Consider the following 18,864-nt stretch of genomic DNA (forward strand, 5'->3'; position numbering starts at 1 on the left):
ACAGATGGATCATAATGCACGATTTCAGACAGCTCTTATGCAGTGTCTTTTAGTGCCCCGGTTTTTGCCCTTCAAAAGTTTTAAATTTAACTTCTCTTTTAAAAAGCCTGCTGTACGCCTGATTCCTTTTGAAAGGCCAGAGTCCATGAATAGCTTTATCATATGTAATACAAGCAAGGGTCTGTGGCTACTACTTATCACAATCATTCTGACTGTGTAAAACTGAAGGTCACCGCATTGAAATGAAGTTTCAATGTTTTTATTCAAAGCAGCTTCTCACAATGTATAAATACTGCATATTAACACACATGAAAAATACAACTTCTAAGGCACCCAGAAATGTGTCCATACACTAGTTACAGGACCATCAACAAATAAATTGTGTACAGTTTGATCTAGACAGCCAATATTTCATATATCAGAAGATACAAGTCCCTCAGTACTGTACCAGTTTCAGAAAATATTTACAACACTGTGACATAGGGGTGCCTGTACCCTTATCATATTATAATATGTACTCATTGTTACAAATATTAGAAACCGTTTTAGTCTGTTCCATGGCATTTTGACAAAATAACTTAAGGGGCTAATTTGCAAAGTTTTACAATTAATTCTTTGTGCAAGTTCTGAAAATAAAGTTACATTGATGTAATTTGTGAATTTTTGGTTCTTTGCTTCTTCTCAGAGGTTTGGTAATAAGCCTTACCAATAGACATACCATCCTAGCTGAACGTCACTCCTTTCCCTATAGGTCCGTGGATACATCTTTTCCCCTTATGCTTGACATGGATGAGAATGCAGTGTTTGTAGCAGAAATAGACTGATCTTCAGTATAAATGTCAAACCAGTTCACTGGTGAAGGAACTAATGCTTTGTTAAAATAATGGAATTCTTTGGTCCTTTGTTTTTATGGAAGGCATAATATTTTTATTCACTAAAAACTGAAATCCCGTCTGTGAGTAAGCAAGCTAGTGAATGACTTTCAGTGTAGTATCTGAAGTAGCAGTAAAGAGATTTAATATGGCTTAAAACATACGGTTAATTGGGCAGACACAGATAACACATCTAGGATACTGAGTACCCAAATGTACTATAAGATTGTCTATAAGTCTCTTATGTAAACTTCTTTAGTGTCTCCTAAAGAGCGCTGGCTTTAGCCAGATTTGACTTTTATAGACCCAGCCACACAAAGCCTGAGATAAACTACTGTGGCTGGGAGCACAAATGCACAGTTTATATATAACAAAGCCCATGCTGACAAATCTACCTATGTTGTTCAAAACCAACCCGTATTACCCTTTTCACAGGAAAAACTTAAGGCCCTGTACTCTAATTTGCTAACTTTCTTACAGCAATTATTTGGGGAAGTCCTTAGCACTACATCATAAGCAATTTATATAGCTTTAAAGATTTCTTGTACCTAATGGTAAGGCTTATTCACAAATGCAATAAAACTACATTTTCAAACTGTAAAGGCTGGCAAAATAATAAAAAAACCCAAACCAAACCAAAACAAACCCCAACCAAAATTGTGTGTTTATCCCTACCATTAAAAGAGCATTTTATTCTAATGAAAAACTATTGGCACAAAACCATTATATCAGAGATTAAAAGAACAGTTAACAGTAGTGAAAAAGATTGCCTAAAACGCATACCCTAACCTACCACAGAAATATAAAAGTTTATATTCTGAAAATATATACTGTATTAAAGTTTGTAAGCTTATTCATTTAAACAGAAATGTAATGAAATAGTAATCTAAGCAACACTTATCTACAGCAAAAATATACATGCAGGACAACACAAAATAAATTGCTTACCTTTAATATCTACAAATGCAAAACTGTAGATTTTTAAAGATTGTACAAAACAATTTACACAAGAATAAACATACTTAACAACAAATTGCATTTATAATCTTAAATACTGTGAATATTAGTAAAGGTACCCAGACTAACATGTACAGTACATCTAGATATCTGAATACCTAGTAAGGACAGAAACACAAGAGAAAATTGATTTCTGATCTTTAAATACTGGAAAAGAAGCTTTTGACATTGTTATTACTCTTTTTGGAAGGGAAAATAGAGTCCATGAAAACTAGACTGTAACTGTATAGATATGAATAATTAAAAATGTTAACTATGGTTAGCGCTTGCTTTAATGGAAAAATAATTATAGAAAAATGTATTTCAACCATTCCTTTGTCATAAAAAATGCTAAGATGCTAAGATATAGGTATCTGAAAATTCAGATGAAATGATGCAGTTTAAAGGTCTTAACAACTTACGATTCTTCTCTGAAAATCTCATCTGGAAAGCATACCTTCACATTGCTGAGCAGTTTCTCTCTGTCTGCAAAACCCAAGCACAGTATTATAATAAACTTCCTAATGTCTTACTAGCACATGACTAGGAGTTATGGCTCTCTGAATAGGCATAAAGGAAATGAAGGAAACTGAGGAATCATGGTACTTTCCATTGCTTTTTTTCGTTTCTCTTTATGAAGTCATATGCTGGACTGTGTGAGCACATGTTCTGCATGTGAGTGGTTTCATTTGATTAACCCCTCTTGTTAAATGCCATCCAGGTGACTCACATGTGCATAGCAGCAGAGTAGGGGATCCCACGGCCCTGACTCAGCTACGTCCCTGCACTATGAGGCCTTGCTGGCAGGTTGTGGAAATAAGCAAGTATTAGTCTAGAACAAGTGGTGCACGCATCACTTCCAATAGTTACTGAAAGAGTTTAGTTTCAGATGCTTAGAAGTTACTTGTTCTGTTTTTATTTTTTTTGTGGAAACCACTGAACAGGCTAATTAGAAGCCAGACTTTGTCTTTTTACTGAAGAATTTCCATGAGAATTTCTGTTCTTAAAGTGCTGATTTCCTTAAAATTCAGTGGTAGTTAGGCTGTAGAAACAGTACTTCTAATTATTGAGAAAAAAGAATGTTATATTAATGTGTTGAAGGTTACTGTGTACTTTAATCACCTTTAACTTTACAGAGGCTTTGTTGAAACTCATCATGGAAATACCAGGAGGGAGAAAACCTAGCAGCTTCATTTGCAGAGGTTTAAACCATTAGCAAGTAATTGAGCTGAAGGACAGCGAGCAAGTGCACAAATCACAAAGCAAACAAATGTGCAAAGCTTCTGCTTCAAAAAGCGCTGGTTTGGGCACACCGCAATGGCAGGGGAGTCACAGAGCATGCTTGAGTTACTTCCATATTAATTGCTTCACTAACGAGACAGAACTTGGAGGTCCAGTGTTCAGGAGTCAATCAGTGTCACTGAAAAGTACTAGGATCACATTCTAAAACAGCAGATTGGTTTTTTGTAGTTTACTGTGGACTGCTTTTATGGATAGCCTTAAGTTCTTGTACCAGATGGCGGGGTGGCCAGATGTGGAGAGCAAAACAAAACTGCTCCCTCCATTTAGTTCAATACCTAGCACCTTGTATAAACTGCTGGCCTGCACCCAAAGGCCTCCAGAGCAGGAATTATCTCACACCTGAGGAATCAGGCAACTAGACTAAGGCTCATAAGGAGTTGCTTTTAGACTTCAGACCAAAAGGGGATGTTTAAACCTGAAAAACAGTACAACGCCACATAACGGCACCACTCACCCTGTCACTGATACCCGGCTAACAGGAGTATAGTCAACTTAAATAAAGCATCTCCTTGGCAAGCCCTTCAATGCCCCTCAAGAAGGCAGAAAGTGAAGAGAGACTTAAGGGGGACTCGCTGCTTCAGAATCCATTTTTCCCCCTCTAACCCTCACAAATGAATCTATTCCATACATTTTTTTGTACAATTTTAAACACAGAGGAGCATGCACGTGACTGTTTCTTTTAATGCCTGCAGCATCCTGCGTGTTTCCGATATATTCTTTATTTTTCTACACAATTTGCTGCTGTAATTGTGTTTGCATTCCCATGTGATGCCATTAATTCAGTCAAGGGCAGTATGAAAAATCAGACCTGTGACCAACAAACAGCTGAACATGAACACAAAATAAATAAGTTAAATAAATTCAACAAAGAAAAAAATTCCTAGTAGCTTTTGTAAAACTAACTTTACATATTATACATATAAATTATCAAATTCTTCCATTACACTGCTAGAACTTAGGAAAAATGAAAAAAAATCAAGGTATTTCTAAAGCATGGTGTTTGGGTCTACAAAATACTGGGCTGACCCAGTTTTTAGATTGAGCCCTCTGTGTCAGCCCAGATGTGTGGCAACAGCAAGAATAAGTTAAGAAGGACAGACAAAATAAATCATTACAGATGGTGTGCCTCACTGGGCCTCAATGGTGCTTCTCAGCACATGGAATGTATACTTTTACCTGGATGAGCAATGTGAAAGATGCAGCCCTCTGTTGAGATTATGTGCACTGAACAAGCCTGCCTACGTCTCGCTTACACAAAATCATACCAGCTACAAGCAGCTGTGTATCTCACAAGGAAATCAACACAACCATATGTATTAGGATACACTGTCACAAATTCCTCACTGATGCATTGCCTCTGCTTTTCAAACACAGGTAACATTTGACTTGGTTCACAACTGGGGCATTTTCTAAGTTAAGCCAATACATCAGGCTTCATATATTTTGTCTTGCAGGTAGCTGAATAATGAATCCAGTCCTTTAGAAGAACTCCACAGCTGTTTTAACATCTGACACTCTTTCTCATTCACATCTTCAAGTCCAGATTTCAGGAAGCTCCGCACAAGACATTTGGACTCTTCCAATACCTAAAGCCAAAATATCACTCAGAATCTCATTTTGCATCTGCTAAAATTATTACAGATAATGGTGTGAACAGAATTTTTACACTACTGACTCTGTTTTACAATTTAAATAACTCCTTCGGGCACAGAAACTAGATTTGATTTACAGCCATAACTCCACTTGCTGATAGTCAGCATCTTGAAGAATTAAGGACTTTTGAAGTTTATGTGGTAGTGCCAACATTTTAAAAAGGCATGAAGAATTCTGAATTGCTTTAGTTTACTGAAACCATGAAGCACTAGACAGACCTAAGAATGTTACCCTTTGGAATGAAAATGTGAGGCATGATACACTGGCTACCTGCTTTCTGGAAGGTAGTCTTTAAGGTTAGAGAGGTTGGAAACCCCACTGTGGATATCCATCACCTTTAATAATCTTCCCTCATGCATCATTTCCTTATCAAAACAGAGATGAACCCAAAACGGCCTTTACTGCAAATACGGTTTATTTCCTAGACCCAATTTAAACACAGATTGCAGCCTTTAAAATCCTTTTTAAAATATGTAACACGAGCATGTACCTCACAAGGAACCTGACTAGTCAAAACCATTAATAACTCATACATTGCTGGTCTTTTGAGGGTAGAAGATTTAATGTGAACCAACACAGTGTTCATGGTAAGGGAGACACACACTCTCCACTGAGCTTTGTCAATACTTACATGCTAAGCCCAGTTCTTATCAAGTCTAGGTTACACACTGCTATTCCAAAGTAGTATTTCTCTTTAACTCAAGTAGATGGTGTTCATTGCAAATGCCGAGGCCCTGTGTGTTCTTTTTGGTCTGTTTGTGAACAAGTATCCACAGTGAACTCAGATGAGCTCATCATATTCTTTGTTTTTGTGACTTCAGCCTGATTTGCATTTAGGATCAGAGAGAGTAAATCTTGTCTCTGACACTTTTAACTCTCATCTTTGACCACAAGTTAGCACCAGTCTTTCTAACAGGTCTCAAGAGAAAATTCCCTTGACAGCCAGGAACAGCGAAGGAAAGAGTAATTCACAGTGAAGCCCAGAGGTTTTCCCAACTCATATAATACATTATATCAGCATGATCAAATAAGCTTATGCTACATTTGCAGTTTCATTCTGAATGTCTTTTCAGAAGATCTAATCTACACTTGATTTAATTAAAAATCTTGTGCGTCTCTATTTTCTCTTTTATGACAGATCTCTTAAATGAAGGGATGCTAAGAATTTCAGGCATAAGAAGTATAGCACAAAATGACAACCGTGTGCACTTCTGCTGGAGCAGTTTTATTGCAGCCAGTATCACCTTCTTCACTCTGAGCATTGTTTTCTTTTTTAAGCAAGGATGTGCACAGAATAGGAGCATATTTGCCTGAAGGGAAAATCCTTAGGAAGTAAAAATAGGAAAGGATTTTCTTTCAACTTCAATGTACACAAAAGGAAGTTATAATACACTGTGACCAGACTGTGTTCAAATCCCTCTGTGTCTGGATCTCACCTCTCCTGCACAGCAGAGCTTAGCTGGCACTTTCCTACCCTTCTGGTGCCTTCTTCTGCACATTCTGCAGAACCAGGAACTATGCAGGTGCAGAAAAAAAGGCAGATCCAGTTGAAATGTAGTAGGCTAGGACACTGTGAAAGGCGAATCTATTTTCTTACTGTCCTTCCTTACTGGCCCTGCAGAGATCTCCCAGTCCAGTTGTATTGCTACAGTCTCTTCCATCTTCATGAAATAAACCTATGCTAATCCCCCTTAAAAATCTGGGGCAAGGAGGTTCCACTCATATTGAATAAATGTGAAGATAGGGAAAATAAATACCCCTCCCTGACGCTGAAAAATGAGAAACCTCATGAACTCACGGATCCCTATTCAGATTGTCTGTTATCAACCTTCTTTCACAAGTATGGTTGTAGAAACTGTGGACCCACCACGTGATGAGCCTTTGGAGCACACATTAGCTCTGTGAAATGAGTTGAATCACAAAGGAGTGTGATTTCTTACCACTGCACTGCAGGATGCCATTTCTTTCACTCGTAGCATCACTTCTTGGCTAAATGTTGTTGGCCAAAATACTTGTGACACTAGTCCTCTGCTGCAGGCTTCCTGTGCGGTCAGCTTTCTCCCACAGAACAACATTTCATTGGCCTGTGAAACCAAAAGATTACATGTGATTGTGTGTTATCAGTCTCTCAAAGGTTTTTCCATACTTGCCTGATATTTTCAGGATTAAATTTACAAATGGTCTCCTCTATCTTTCCATACTGCAAAACACTTTAAAAGGAGTTTCGGTAGCTATTTAAGGATTGTGCAGGTGGCCAGAGCACAGCATGGGTTTCATTTAAAAGAAATGTGCTGGCATGCATGATGAATCTGTATTGCTGATTTTACAAGAGTAACTGTCAGTGCTACTGTGCCAAGAGTCATGGATCCTAGTATATAACACTCTGTGGGGCAAATTCTGCTTTGTTATACTGGTAAAAACTAATCAACCTTACTGGAATTACTATGGATTATCTTTAGAGAGCAAAGGGCAGTTTCTTGGTCTGTCTCTGCACAATCCTACCATGGTACAGACAAGGACTCTGTAACACTACTCTGCTAATGCATCACTTCCTGTTTCTACCATGACCTTGATGATCTTTGCTTTTTCAATCTGTGTTCAATCCTTCTTGTGCACAGCATGTGTAATACACTGAATTCTGAGGTCATTTTGTCGTAAGAAACGGGGAGGGATTAGATGAACTTTCCAGAGATTTCATTTCCACTCATGCCAATTAAGAGAAACGGTTGTTTTCTGTTTTACTTTTTAAAGAGAAAAAGAAGAGCATGGATTTAAGAAGGGTTCCTCAGCAAACTGAGGTTGAAAACCTTACCAGTGCAACCCCCAGAATTTGTGGGAATGTGTATGATGAGCAGCCAGCTGGGGTGAGTCGGATTGTTGCATATGGTGTCTGAAACCACGCCTTCTCACTTGCCCAAACGATATCACATAGTGGTAAAATAGAAGCTCCTAACCCAAGAGCAGGGCCGTTGATAGCAACCACAATGGGCTTCTTAAACTGAATAAAAGCTTTTACAAAATCCCTAAAACAAAAAATAGAAGAAAGACCTTGAATACAAAAGTAAGTCTCAGATAACCAGCCAAATTTAAAGTACTTAATCTGAAAGCAAATTAGAATCACAGATGAACACAATAAATGCCATGGCCCAGTTTTATGAGGTCAGAATTGCAAGCTACTTTCTAGTTTGCACATGGAAAAGTTTGTTTATATTTAGTTATTTAATCTTTTGAGTACCCGGCATACTAAATAATTTTGTGTATGTTGTATGTGAACTGATTAACTGGAATGCACTGACTTTCTGCAGAATGGTTTGGTCAGGTTTAGTTTTACTTCTGGAATAGTAATTCATGAGTTTGTACACACAGTGCTTCTCAGTTTGCTCCACTATGGGTAGTATGGCTTCTGACAATCTGGTTTGGCTAACCTGATGGACATATTATAGCATGACAGAGAGGAACCTCATAGGTGTATTGATGAATATCCATTTTTTTCTAAGTTCTCTTAAGACCCTAGGTCAGATGCTACTGCAAGTCCCATACATGGATTGGGAGATAGTAAACATTGCTGGCTCACGAGCAGAAAGAGTAAGACCCAAAAAGGGGAGTCAGAGCGAGAGAAATGTCTGAACGGGAAAGAATAAGCCAAGTGATCTGTTGAGTCTTCGCTGCAAATGTCTTCAGCAGAGATGTAACGAAGTAGATGCCCTTGCTTGCACAACAGTAAATGTGAAGCAATAGGAAATAATGGGGAACTAATGTGATCAGATTCATCCAGACGAATGAACTAGAACATGTTAAATTCTGTGCAGTGAGGAGATATTTAAAATAAGCTACGTATCAGCAACGGTGGAAAAGATATCTGTTGAACACAGCCTATACCCCAATTAGGAAAAAGCATGAGTGTAACTGTGAGCAAATTATGGGCTCCAGCAGCTCAGTGCACGACAGGTACATGGAAGGAAACGAGATGCTCAATTACTTTAGAAAAGAGACATGTATAAATCAAATTTGAAACAAAAGAGGAGAGTCTGTTCCTGCCCTGGTTCACACAAAGAGTGCATCTTTGCTGACAGATCTGAGGAAAGAACATTTTGTCAAATGCGCCCTTTGATGGGTTGTGGTTCTGCCACTGAGGTCAAAAAGACCGAGTCTTCTGTTTCTGGGAGCAGAGCCTCTGCCTGGCAGGTCAGAGTGCCCATATGGCAAAAACCAGAAAAGATACCAAAGAGAAATGTTTTATGGGACAAGGGCATTGCCTGTATTTTAAATGGAAACAAAGAGCCTGAGGTGAGCCAGCATTACACATTCAATGAATGAGTTCTGGTTTTCTGGCTACCTAGTAAAGTGTTGATCTTTGACCATGGGAAAATAGATACTCGTGGGCTTGATGCAGCTCTCTTCACACTGTCAGCAGTAAAACACAAGATAAGTGGCAAGATAAAGAGAACGAAATAAGGAACTTATCTGGCCTTTGAAGACATGCCTTTCTAGAAGCAGGGTTACGAAGAGTTGTGGTTCATTTCTGTTCGCAGAAGCAATGCTGTTCCCTTATCTCGTTATTTCTTCAGCTGTTTATGGCTGAGTAATGACTGTGGATCACTGCACCTTAATTCCAGAATTCTGACAGCGTTAGTAAGTGAGCCTTCCAAGTAGGACTACAGATGGGAATGGGGATGGGATGAATGAACAAACTATGGATAAATGCTGGCAGCAGATCTGAGGACCATGTGAAGGCAGAAGAAAACAGTGTGGTGGAGAAAAGCAGGAAGAATGTGTTGATAAATGGGACTGGGAGTGAATATGGAAAAGCAATTAGGAATGTGCAGAGGAAGCAGTTAGATGATGGGGAGGAAGAACAAAGCAGAACACATTAGTGAAGGGGAAGGGTTGAAGGAGATGCGAAATCTTCACGAGTGAGCAAGGAAGAGAGCATCTGGAGATTGGGACAGAGTGGAACTGAACACTGAGAAGACACAATGAGCTTCCGTCATGAGGAAAGGATGGGAGCAGAGAGAATGGTACCATGGATGGGTGTGGAATATGCCACCTGTAGGATGGAGTCGAGGGCTATGATGCTGGGAACTTTTGAGGGGAGCAAATGCCTGTATTTGGTCTACAGAAGCTGCAGTGAACAGAACCGCACTCAGCTGCTGTGTTCCCTGTTTGGTACATTACCTATTTCAGTGAATTGTCTTTATAATGAGAACCTGGCATGTTTTTACATCTTCGAAGCGTAAGTTCACACCCTTAGTTTCTGGGCTAGAAGATCCTTGTTTTGATTCAGTGTAGTCTTTCAGGAGGACTTAAAATTGTAACTGTTATTCCACAGTAGAACCAGAAGCTCAAAGACAAGAAAAAGTGTCACAATGCAGAAGGCTTTTGGTTTTGCTAGAGGATGTCTGGGAAGCTGACGATCAAATACACTTTGGGATGCTGCAGGCCAGGGCTCGTAAGTATGTCAAAGGCTATAAAGAAGTTGAATGAGTGAAGTCATCCTTCTCCGTTTTCTTCTGAGCACACCCAGAATTTTATGTATCGGGTCACATAAGGATGCCTGACTGACAATGAGAGACTGATGCTGGGAATGCTTTCCAATGGGGCTTTCTCCTGCCAGGCTCTGTAGGCTACATACACGCAGCAGTGCAGTCTGTCTGCCTCTTCTCTGCTTCCGGATTGTAATGCCAGACACACATCTGGACGGTGGCAGCTTGGGCTGATGGATCTATGTTCAGTACCTGAAGAGGAGCCACAGGGCCACATACAAGCCCCAAAGGCAGTGGATGAGGACAGGAGCCAAACAAATAATCTTTCACATAAGATGAATACAGATGCTGGGTATTTAAACTGCATTTTTGACTTGTGATCGCTATATGAGAACCGTACGTCAGAAAGTGGAAACATACAGTAATCAAGACTTTAATTTCATTTTGCTACAAGTCTAACTTGACGTACAGTAGTGCAGGCAGAGACCCATTAATGTGTTCGAGGACATCCTAACCACTGAAAAGCAAAGTTTACATTTTTTTCTACTCTTATTGCAGTATATTTTCATTAGCTGAGTCCTTTGTTCACACAAAGCACAGAGAGTGCTAAACGGAAAACGTAGTGTATTGTTTCCAGAAGTACAACAAAAATCTATTTCCAGTGGGCCTGAAGCCGATGTTTTTGACAAGGAGCAGCACACTGAATCAGTATTTCAAGAGTGTTCTGTGAGTCCAAGGGTAGAAAAACTGAGTATTATAGTCTATTTTATACTCATTTTTATGTGGAATTGATAAGTACAACTGTGTATTAAATATGTGTGGATAAATGTATACATATATAACAATACCTATCTACATAACATTTACATGAATATTATTAAATTTTTATCTTCTAATGCAGTGCAAGCATGTCTGTATTTTCAGACAAAACCAGTGATTTTCCTTCCTCACTTATTTTGGTTCCGCATTATTTAAAATCCTTCACATTAAAGTAAAAAATAAATTAGGATACGTACTCCAAGAGGTTTTTCTTTTTTAACTATCTCTATATGATATTCAAGCATAGCTAGGCTCTTAAAAACATGTCAAAATTTGTTATATTTAAGAAGTTAATTTTAAATTCTTTCAAAGTAATTACTACCTTCAGAATTTCAAAAGTATTAAATGGAATCCAAATTGATCTGCAGCAGTTTTAACAAAGATAATTGGTGGTTAATACATGTCATGTAGTAACTAAATGTAATCTTACTTTATACTAACATATGCAAAAGACAGATCTGTTGTAAAACAAATTATTTCATATTGCTTCACAAACTTGTTGCATAAAGTTTTTAAGCTCTCAGAAGAGTAATATTTATTTGTAGAAAGTGGGGGGACAAAAATACGGACCAAGCCCTCTCCTGGTACAGACTGGTGAAATACCATTGGCTTTAGTGGACTGATGTTGATTTATACTGGAAGATCGGGCAAGTATGTATAAAAAATACCTTGTGGATAATGGAAATTTTTGGTGATGTATTGTGCAGATTGATTTGTAGACTGCATGTCATAAGCCCTGGATTTCTATTAAGGTAATGTGATTTATATATAAGGAAAGTCACATTTTAGTTATGAAAATAAAACTACATTTGCATATATATTAAGTTATTTGAGTTTAAGAAAAAGAGTGGAGACCCTTCTAATAAGGTTCTAAAATACAGTGACAGACTGCTATTTCAACAGAATGTGAGTAAGCCATGGGTTCTTGTTTGTACTGAAATTCATTGCAATGATGAACATCAAAACAAGTAAAGTATCTGCCTTTCAAGAACCACTTTGGAACATAAAGCAGTGACTGATTTGGATAAACAACAAAGTTATATTTGAATTTGGAGGAATGATTTCAAATATTAAATACAGAGAATTGGGAAAAAAAGAAATCCCTGTGGGATATCAGCACTGGAATGAATGTGCATTGTTTTCTAACATTGAGAAGGTCCAAGGTTCTTACTGAACAGATCCGTAGGACTATAATTAGAATGCAATCAACAATTAAATATACAACAGTTTTTGGACCTGATAAATACCTTTATAATCACACACTGCATTTCATAATTTAGAGATCATAGGTAAGCTTGGGTCACCTTATAGCTTCTGCAATCCTAGTGCTTTCCTTTCTTCTGTCATTGGATAACCTGCCAATTAAATATGAGTAATCTAGGCCACTACAGAATACACTTCCCACTGCGCTGAGAAGTAAGAGTTTACTGTCATCAGCTGATGCATTGCACAATGCTCTCCGAACTTCCTTCATGATCTGTGGATAAAGAAAAGTAAACAATTCGACATGCATGCCGTTGCAATACCATTTCCCTAGTTTTACAAACCTTATCGATCTTGAGAGACTTAAATTTTGGGCACTATTAATATTTACATCAATTATATGTATATATTTATCTAATTTTAACATACTTAGAATGAGAACACTGAGAGTTTACAAAATATTGTATATTTGGAAGTGCTTTGTTGATGATTATTAATTCGAAGAGTTTTTATGACTTTGGCTGTTCTTTACTTTTTGCTATGGAAAATTCTAGCCAGCTTATGCTATCTGGTTGCACTCTGATAATTTCAAATACCACTTTTTTATTTTCATGGTGTCTATTCAGTGGATATATATATTTCATTGCTGTATCTTCAGTTAAATGGGTATCACAACAATAACCTATTATCCTCAACAAGCTGTGAGCAAAATCTATAAACACCAGTTTTCAGTTCTTCAAATATTTTGGTTTATATGACTTTAACCAGAGTAAAGCAGGACAACAGGACATCACACATATCAACATGACAAATATATTATTCATTTTTCTGTGTTCAATGATATTGTTGAAGTCTACAAAAGTCAGAGCAAAAAAAGCCACTTAAAAGAGACATTTCTGCTCTGATTTACAACTGGACAAAGCTAACAGTTGCCCCATAAATCAAACCTAAAATCCATACAAAACTGAACTGCTCGTATTGTAAGAAAATTGCCTTTCACTTTCTTACAATGAGCAGAGAATTGTTTCCCTAATGATTTTTAGAAGGAAATATTATTTTACGAACTCCTTGTTCAGTTACGATTCAGCATGGTTTTTCAGCTGTTAACCTATTTCAGCTATTTCAGCTTCCGCTCTTCCCTTTAGTGATTTATTCCTTACTTGAAGGGCCATGATTGTATGACAAGTATGACACGTCCTACGCTTAAACATACACGTTAAAGTACTTCCTACAGACAGGGTCCTGTTGGGTCCATTTTTTTTCTCTTTTGTACTGCAAGATTTGCTGTTAATTTAGGCAAAAGACAGCAAAATGTGGTTGGGGAATTAGATATGATTTCCACGTGAGACAAACGCAAGACTTTAGGCTTGTTAGTATTTTTGTTCACTACTCTGTTTCCAAAAATTCTTTAGATCTCCAAAATGCCTTATTTAAGAAATGTCCCTAAACTTGTAAGTTTGTTTACACAAAACCTGACAGTTTTTTAATTAAAAATCCTGTGGCTTGTGAGACCAGGCTTGAACCAGTATGTTCAAACCCCGCAGTGTAATACTACCTGCCTGCTTTCCATATGCGTTTGCATAGCAATGATTGCTACTGGCTGCTGAAACCAGGACAGGAGAAAGCAGGTAGTGAACTTCTTGATGCTTCACTTTTGTAAGTGCACTTCAGAATGCCTGTAATACTGAATATGTGACAGTGGGTAGAAGTGAAGTAATTAAAAGCAGCAGAATTTGAAAGTGTATTTGAAATTCTTGTGCAGGTATGAAAACGTCATCAGTGATTTTACAAGTACTGTGTATTCCCAGAGCCTCAGAGGCTGTATCAGCCCATAGCTGGTAAAAAACCACAGCAAAACTGCACATTTTGTGAAGGGGAAACAGAGGAACCTAAAATCTCTGTTCAAAGTTAAAAACAAACTTGAAAAGGTGGTAGATGTTAGAATACAAAGACATGTATTCTGATACTCCTAGTTCCATGTGAATGCAAGACTGTCCTCTTAGTTTATTTTAAATATTCTCAAAATCTGCTCTTTCTCAGGGAGGGTGTATAAATAATATCAGGGAATGCCAGTCAAACATTTTTATATATAATAAGAGTGTTGTTTTATTATTCAGCAAGTTTCTTTACCATTCTCCTTCCTCCAATGATACTTGCATTTGTACCGTATCTTTGATGTTATCACTCCTAACCTTCAAACACATCATTACCATTCCAAACCTGTTTCTTTTCTATCTTGCCCCTCATTGATCTTTATGGTTAAAGCCATCTGAAAGTATACCAAACTTTTGAGCAAATCTGATACTACCGGTAGGAAAACCCAATATTCTGCTATCACTGTTCAATGTTTTGGAGAGAGTGATATTAAAAGCCCATTATTAGGAACTTACTTCTCAGATATGGTGGAAAATAGGAATGCTTCAACAGCATTTTGCATAGTCTGTTTGAGCAGCAGTGGAAATTAAGTTCCACTGCTCTACTAGTTCATAGCAAAAGTAAATAGTACCAAAAACGAGGAAACCATAACATACCAGTGTTTTCAAGCTCCAAAAACTATTTCTTTTAAATCTGTAAATTTGTCACTAACTTTATAATCAAAAGGTGCTCAGAAACTCATTGGAATACACCAATGCCAGCAAAGTCAACCCTCATTCCCTTGTTCTATGCCCAGTCCTTTGCTGGTACAGTCTAAAATCCATTTTGTCACTCAGCCTGGTTCTAGCCAACCTCATTGTTGCTTCCCAATGCCTTGGCATCATGGCTTTCCTCATATATTATCTGGGTGTGGGTATTTCGCCGCAGATGTTTATATGATTATAGGAAAGTTACTAACAATAAAATAAACACAAAAAAGAAGGTTTGTCTATAGGGTTGTAGAACTGTGTGTTAAACTGCAGTACTGTGAAATAAATGTTATTTTAGATCAGAACTACAGTCTGGTTTTCCATTTTATGATGTAGTTTTCCATTTAATGATGTAGTGAATTCAGTTTGCAAATACAGAGATACTACATGTCAGATTACATTTTCCTTTCCTCTCTTCCACAGTCTTCAAACCTGCCCTCATTTTGGTGTAACTATGGCATTTGTCCAATAAAATTTTACTTTTCCTATTGGACCATATCTAAAACATGCAAGGCTCCATAAGCAGTATTTTCCTGTTCCATGTTTGTTTTTTTTTTTCTCAATTAGCTCTTTATGGTCTTTTAGTTAATTTTCAGTTGTGGGAACAGTATTTCTATTTGAATACATTTGACTAAAATTTCTGAGGAAGTATGTACTGATCAGTATGGGCCAGTTATTTAGCTTGTGATAATCAACTGAATTATAAATTTAGACCAGGCCTAACGCTTCATGTACTGTTTTACTGAAACCCAAATATATAATAAAATTATCGCTTTCTCAAAAGTTGCTTATTTTTTGAATCCTGTCAAGGATTAAGTCCTGGCTCCTTACAGGACACCTCATGTTGCAAAATAAACATAAAATGTGTGAAAACTTCATTAAACTTCTAAGAGCTTATTTTAATGCCTTTTACTGGATGCTGGAAATTTAAAAGGCATTTGTTGCTCCTTGCTTTCAATCTTGCTCGCATTATGGGGAAACCCCAGAACTGGGAATTTATCACCATGATTACAAAAAGTCTCTTGAACACAAGTTTCCTTTCATATAAACAGGAATACTGCTTTAAACATTTAATTTCTCTGAATCTCTAAGGATTCCCTGTTGATATTTGTAAAGGTAAATATTCTGTAAATACCATAACAAACAGAATTTTAAAGTCTTTCAGTTGTTCTTAGAAACTCTTCCTCACTTACACCTTTCTACATAGATACACTTTTTGTTACTTGCTGACTCTGTGCAAACAGATTGTGAGTCCTCTCTGCTGGATTAATGAAGGATGCAGGAACGTGTCAGGTTGGCTTCAGGCAGAAGTACTGGCCAAACCTGACAAGCTGTCTATGTATGAGAGCAAAAATAGAGAGAACAGTAAACTCGTACCTGCCTCTTCTTTTTATTTTATTTGAAGTTAAGAAAATTGTAAGCAAGAAGTGAAGGCAAACCAGTGCTCCAAAATGCACCTGGTAGAACTTTGAACCCTTTAACTTTCATGGCTAGGACCTGAACCTGATTCAAGTGTATTTGAGGTTGTAGTATCAGTCTTCAATGGAAACATTAGCTGTCTGGGGTATATTTTGCTTTTAATTCATATATTATGAATATATTAATAAGCTAGGAATATTAATTCCTAGTGCAATAGTGTAAAGTAAAAAGCGTGGATGGATCCATTTTATCTTAATTTTCAAACAGAATTTTGATCCTTGAAATCTGCTGAGTTAAAATACCAACATCATCACTGGAGAAAGAACTTCAGAACCAGCAAAAGACCCATGAGAGAAAATGTCTTAATGGAATTTATAATGATGAAATACTTTCTGTATCTATTTTGAAAATTAATTTTAAAGGTAGCAAGACTCAGCCACTGAAATAAAAAACCTGTGCTGTTTCATGACACTGGCTTGGAAGTATTATAAGGCCTTGTAAAACGTAAGAAGGAATTGCTATAGTGGCCTGAACATTTCTGTAGAAAAAGCTCAATTACCAGAGTGGCACTGAGCCAACTTCAATCAGTGCAACAAGGCTAGAAGGAGCATGGGCACATTTCATGCTAAAATCACCTGCACATGCCCACAGGTGTGATGTGGTTACCACAAACAGGACAGAGATTCAGGGAGACTTCTGTAAGATTTTATTTTTCTTTTTTTTTTGGTATAAATAAATTCTTTGTTTTTTTTAATTAAACTGGCATAAATAGCAGAGGCCAATAGTTGAACAAAACTATTACATTTCATCTGAAAGTTAAGATAAAGCACAAAAGCAAGCAGTGCTGTTTAGGGGTGAGAGTGATTTTGTATAAGCTTGATTTTATGATTGTGGTCAGTGCACACCTTTTCTTTTTTTTTTACCAACATAGATACATGGCCGAGAATAACCACATCACTATTTTAACCACAGCAAGTAGAGCTACCCTGAGTAAATTAATCATTTACTACTTGGCAAATATAATCTACTGGATGTCTAATTAAGCTTGAAGTTAATGTTTCTTTTGACAAAATGAAACTCCCATTCTTCACTCTGTGGGAGTTTTGTTTTTGTACTTTCTGTTCACCGGCGGTAAGAGCCTTCAAAACTGAAAATGCTGTAAATGTCCCTAGAATACTCTGGCAGTTTGCCTCACCTATGGCTATGGGTGACAAACTGCAGGAACAAGGAATTCAATATATTCCTCCTTTCAGTTCCTTGGATTTCTGCTGTAGTTGCAGCAAGGATGTGGAATTGCCAATACTGAAGGTGCAGGATTTTGTGTGTGAATGATCATGGGCAGAAGCCTGGATGCAGGCCAAGTAAGTCATTTCATGTGTGCCAGGAAGCAGCCTTCAGAAGGCAAGAGCTTTCAATTGCTCTCAGCCTGGATGAGTTTTAAACAGACATTTTCAATGTGTGGAACACATTACCTTGACTAATTCCTGGCTATCCAGATCCTGGCCAGTAATGTAGTTTTCAAGTAAGCTCCGATAAAGGTTCTAGAAATAAGTTTACACCAGTGATGCAAGAGAAGTTCTATTACATGCTTATCATTTATTCTTCCACAGAGGTGGCTTCCCAGCATATGGAGTATTTCCAAGGAATGAAGTGAACTGGTTTGGCAGACCTGAAGAGCCTGAATTAATTCACTGATTTGAGCATTTGAACACAGCTGATAGGAACAGCACAGCCAGCACCATAAAGGTAAGGCTGTTCAGCCTGAACATAGCAAGTTCTTGACTTCATACTTTTTTCAGGCCCTTGAGCTCTTCATTTAAATTACCTGTGATGTCAGTTAGTAGTAATTAATACATGGAGATGGAATGATGGATTTTATGCAATCTAAAGCATTTGTGTTAAAAGCTAGTGTTAGATAGGAATTAGTATTAAAAGTTCGGTGTTCTGTGTTAATTAGCAAGATAGTTCTTTTAAATATGATAAAATTTAAAAACTAAGAGTTCAAAAACTATTTAGTTTCATTCTCTCCATTGATGTACCTGTGTAGGTGTGCGTTTGGGAAGGGGAGTCAAATTCAGGGCTCATCACACCTGCTAGTGGTTTTATCTGAAGCTCATTATAAGTAATTAATTTCACAGTTACTCAGTTTCTTATTGAATAAAATAACTCCTCAAAGCTACAGTCTCCTTTTCCCTCAGATGGTGCTCAAACTGATATTTCATATCCTGTTATCTTGAAGTCACTGTGTAGGACAGAGCTGCACTGGCATGTCTGGGGGGCAGAAGAGGCAGAGATCTGCCACAGTGCAGCCTGCCCTCTGCAGGCAGAGGAACTCTACCTGCAGAATGCTCGGAGTGGCAAAACTGGTGCTGGGAGGCACCTCCTGTTCTTTCCTCTCTGATCTACAGCAGCCCCGTTCAATCAGTCCATTGCTGCCCATGTGGAACAGGGCTCAAGCATGTTCTCTCCTCTCGGAGAGAGATTTGACATTTA

General features: G+C 37.7%; 1 protein-coding gene across 1 annotated transcript in view; it reads right to left on the reverse strand.

The window, feature by feature from the left end:
• Nucleotides 1-243: 243 nt before the first annotated feature.
• The window catches only part of CDYL2 (chromodomain Y like 2), a 63,789-nt gene continuing 45,168 nt past the window's right edge, over nt 244-18,864 (reverse strand). The window contains exons 4-7 of the mRNA XM_061475061.1: nt 12,430-12,602; nt 7,636-7,846; nt 6,764-6,907; nt 244-4,756 (exon numbers count right to left, since the gene is read on the reverse strand). Of these exons, the coding sequence (XP_061331045.1) occupies nt 4,598-4,756; nt 6,764-6,907; nt 7,636-7,846; nt 12,430-12,602 (687 nt within the window). The 3' untranslated portion in view covers nt 244-4,597. The remainder of the gene's footprint in view (nt 4,757-6,763; nt 6,908-7,635; nt 7,847-12,429; nt 12,603-18,864) is intronic.

The sequence above is a fragment of the Pezoporus flaviventris genome, unplaced genomic scaffold (genome assembly GCF_033815535.1).
Source record: "Pezoporus flaviventris isolate CSIRO_AGI_PZ_B2104156 unplaced genomic scaffold, CSIRO_AGI_Pfla_v1 ptg000082l, whole genome shotgun sequence".
Lineage (NCBI taxonomy): Eukaryota > Metazoa > Chordata > Aves > Psittaciformes > Psittacidae > Pezoporus > Pezoporus flaviventris.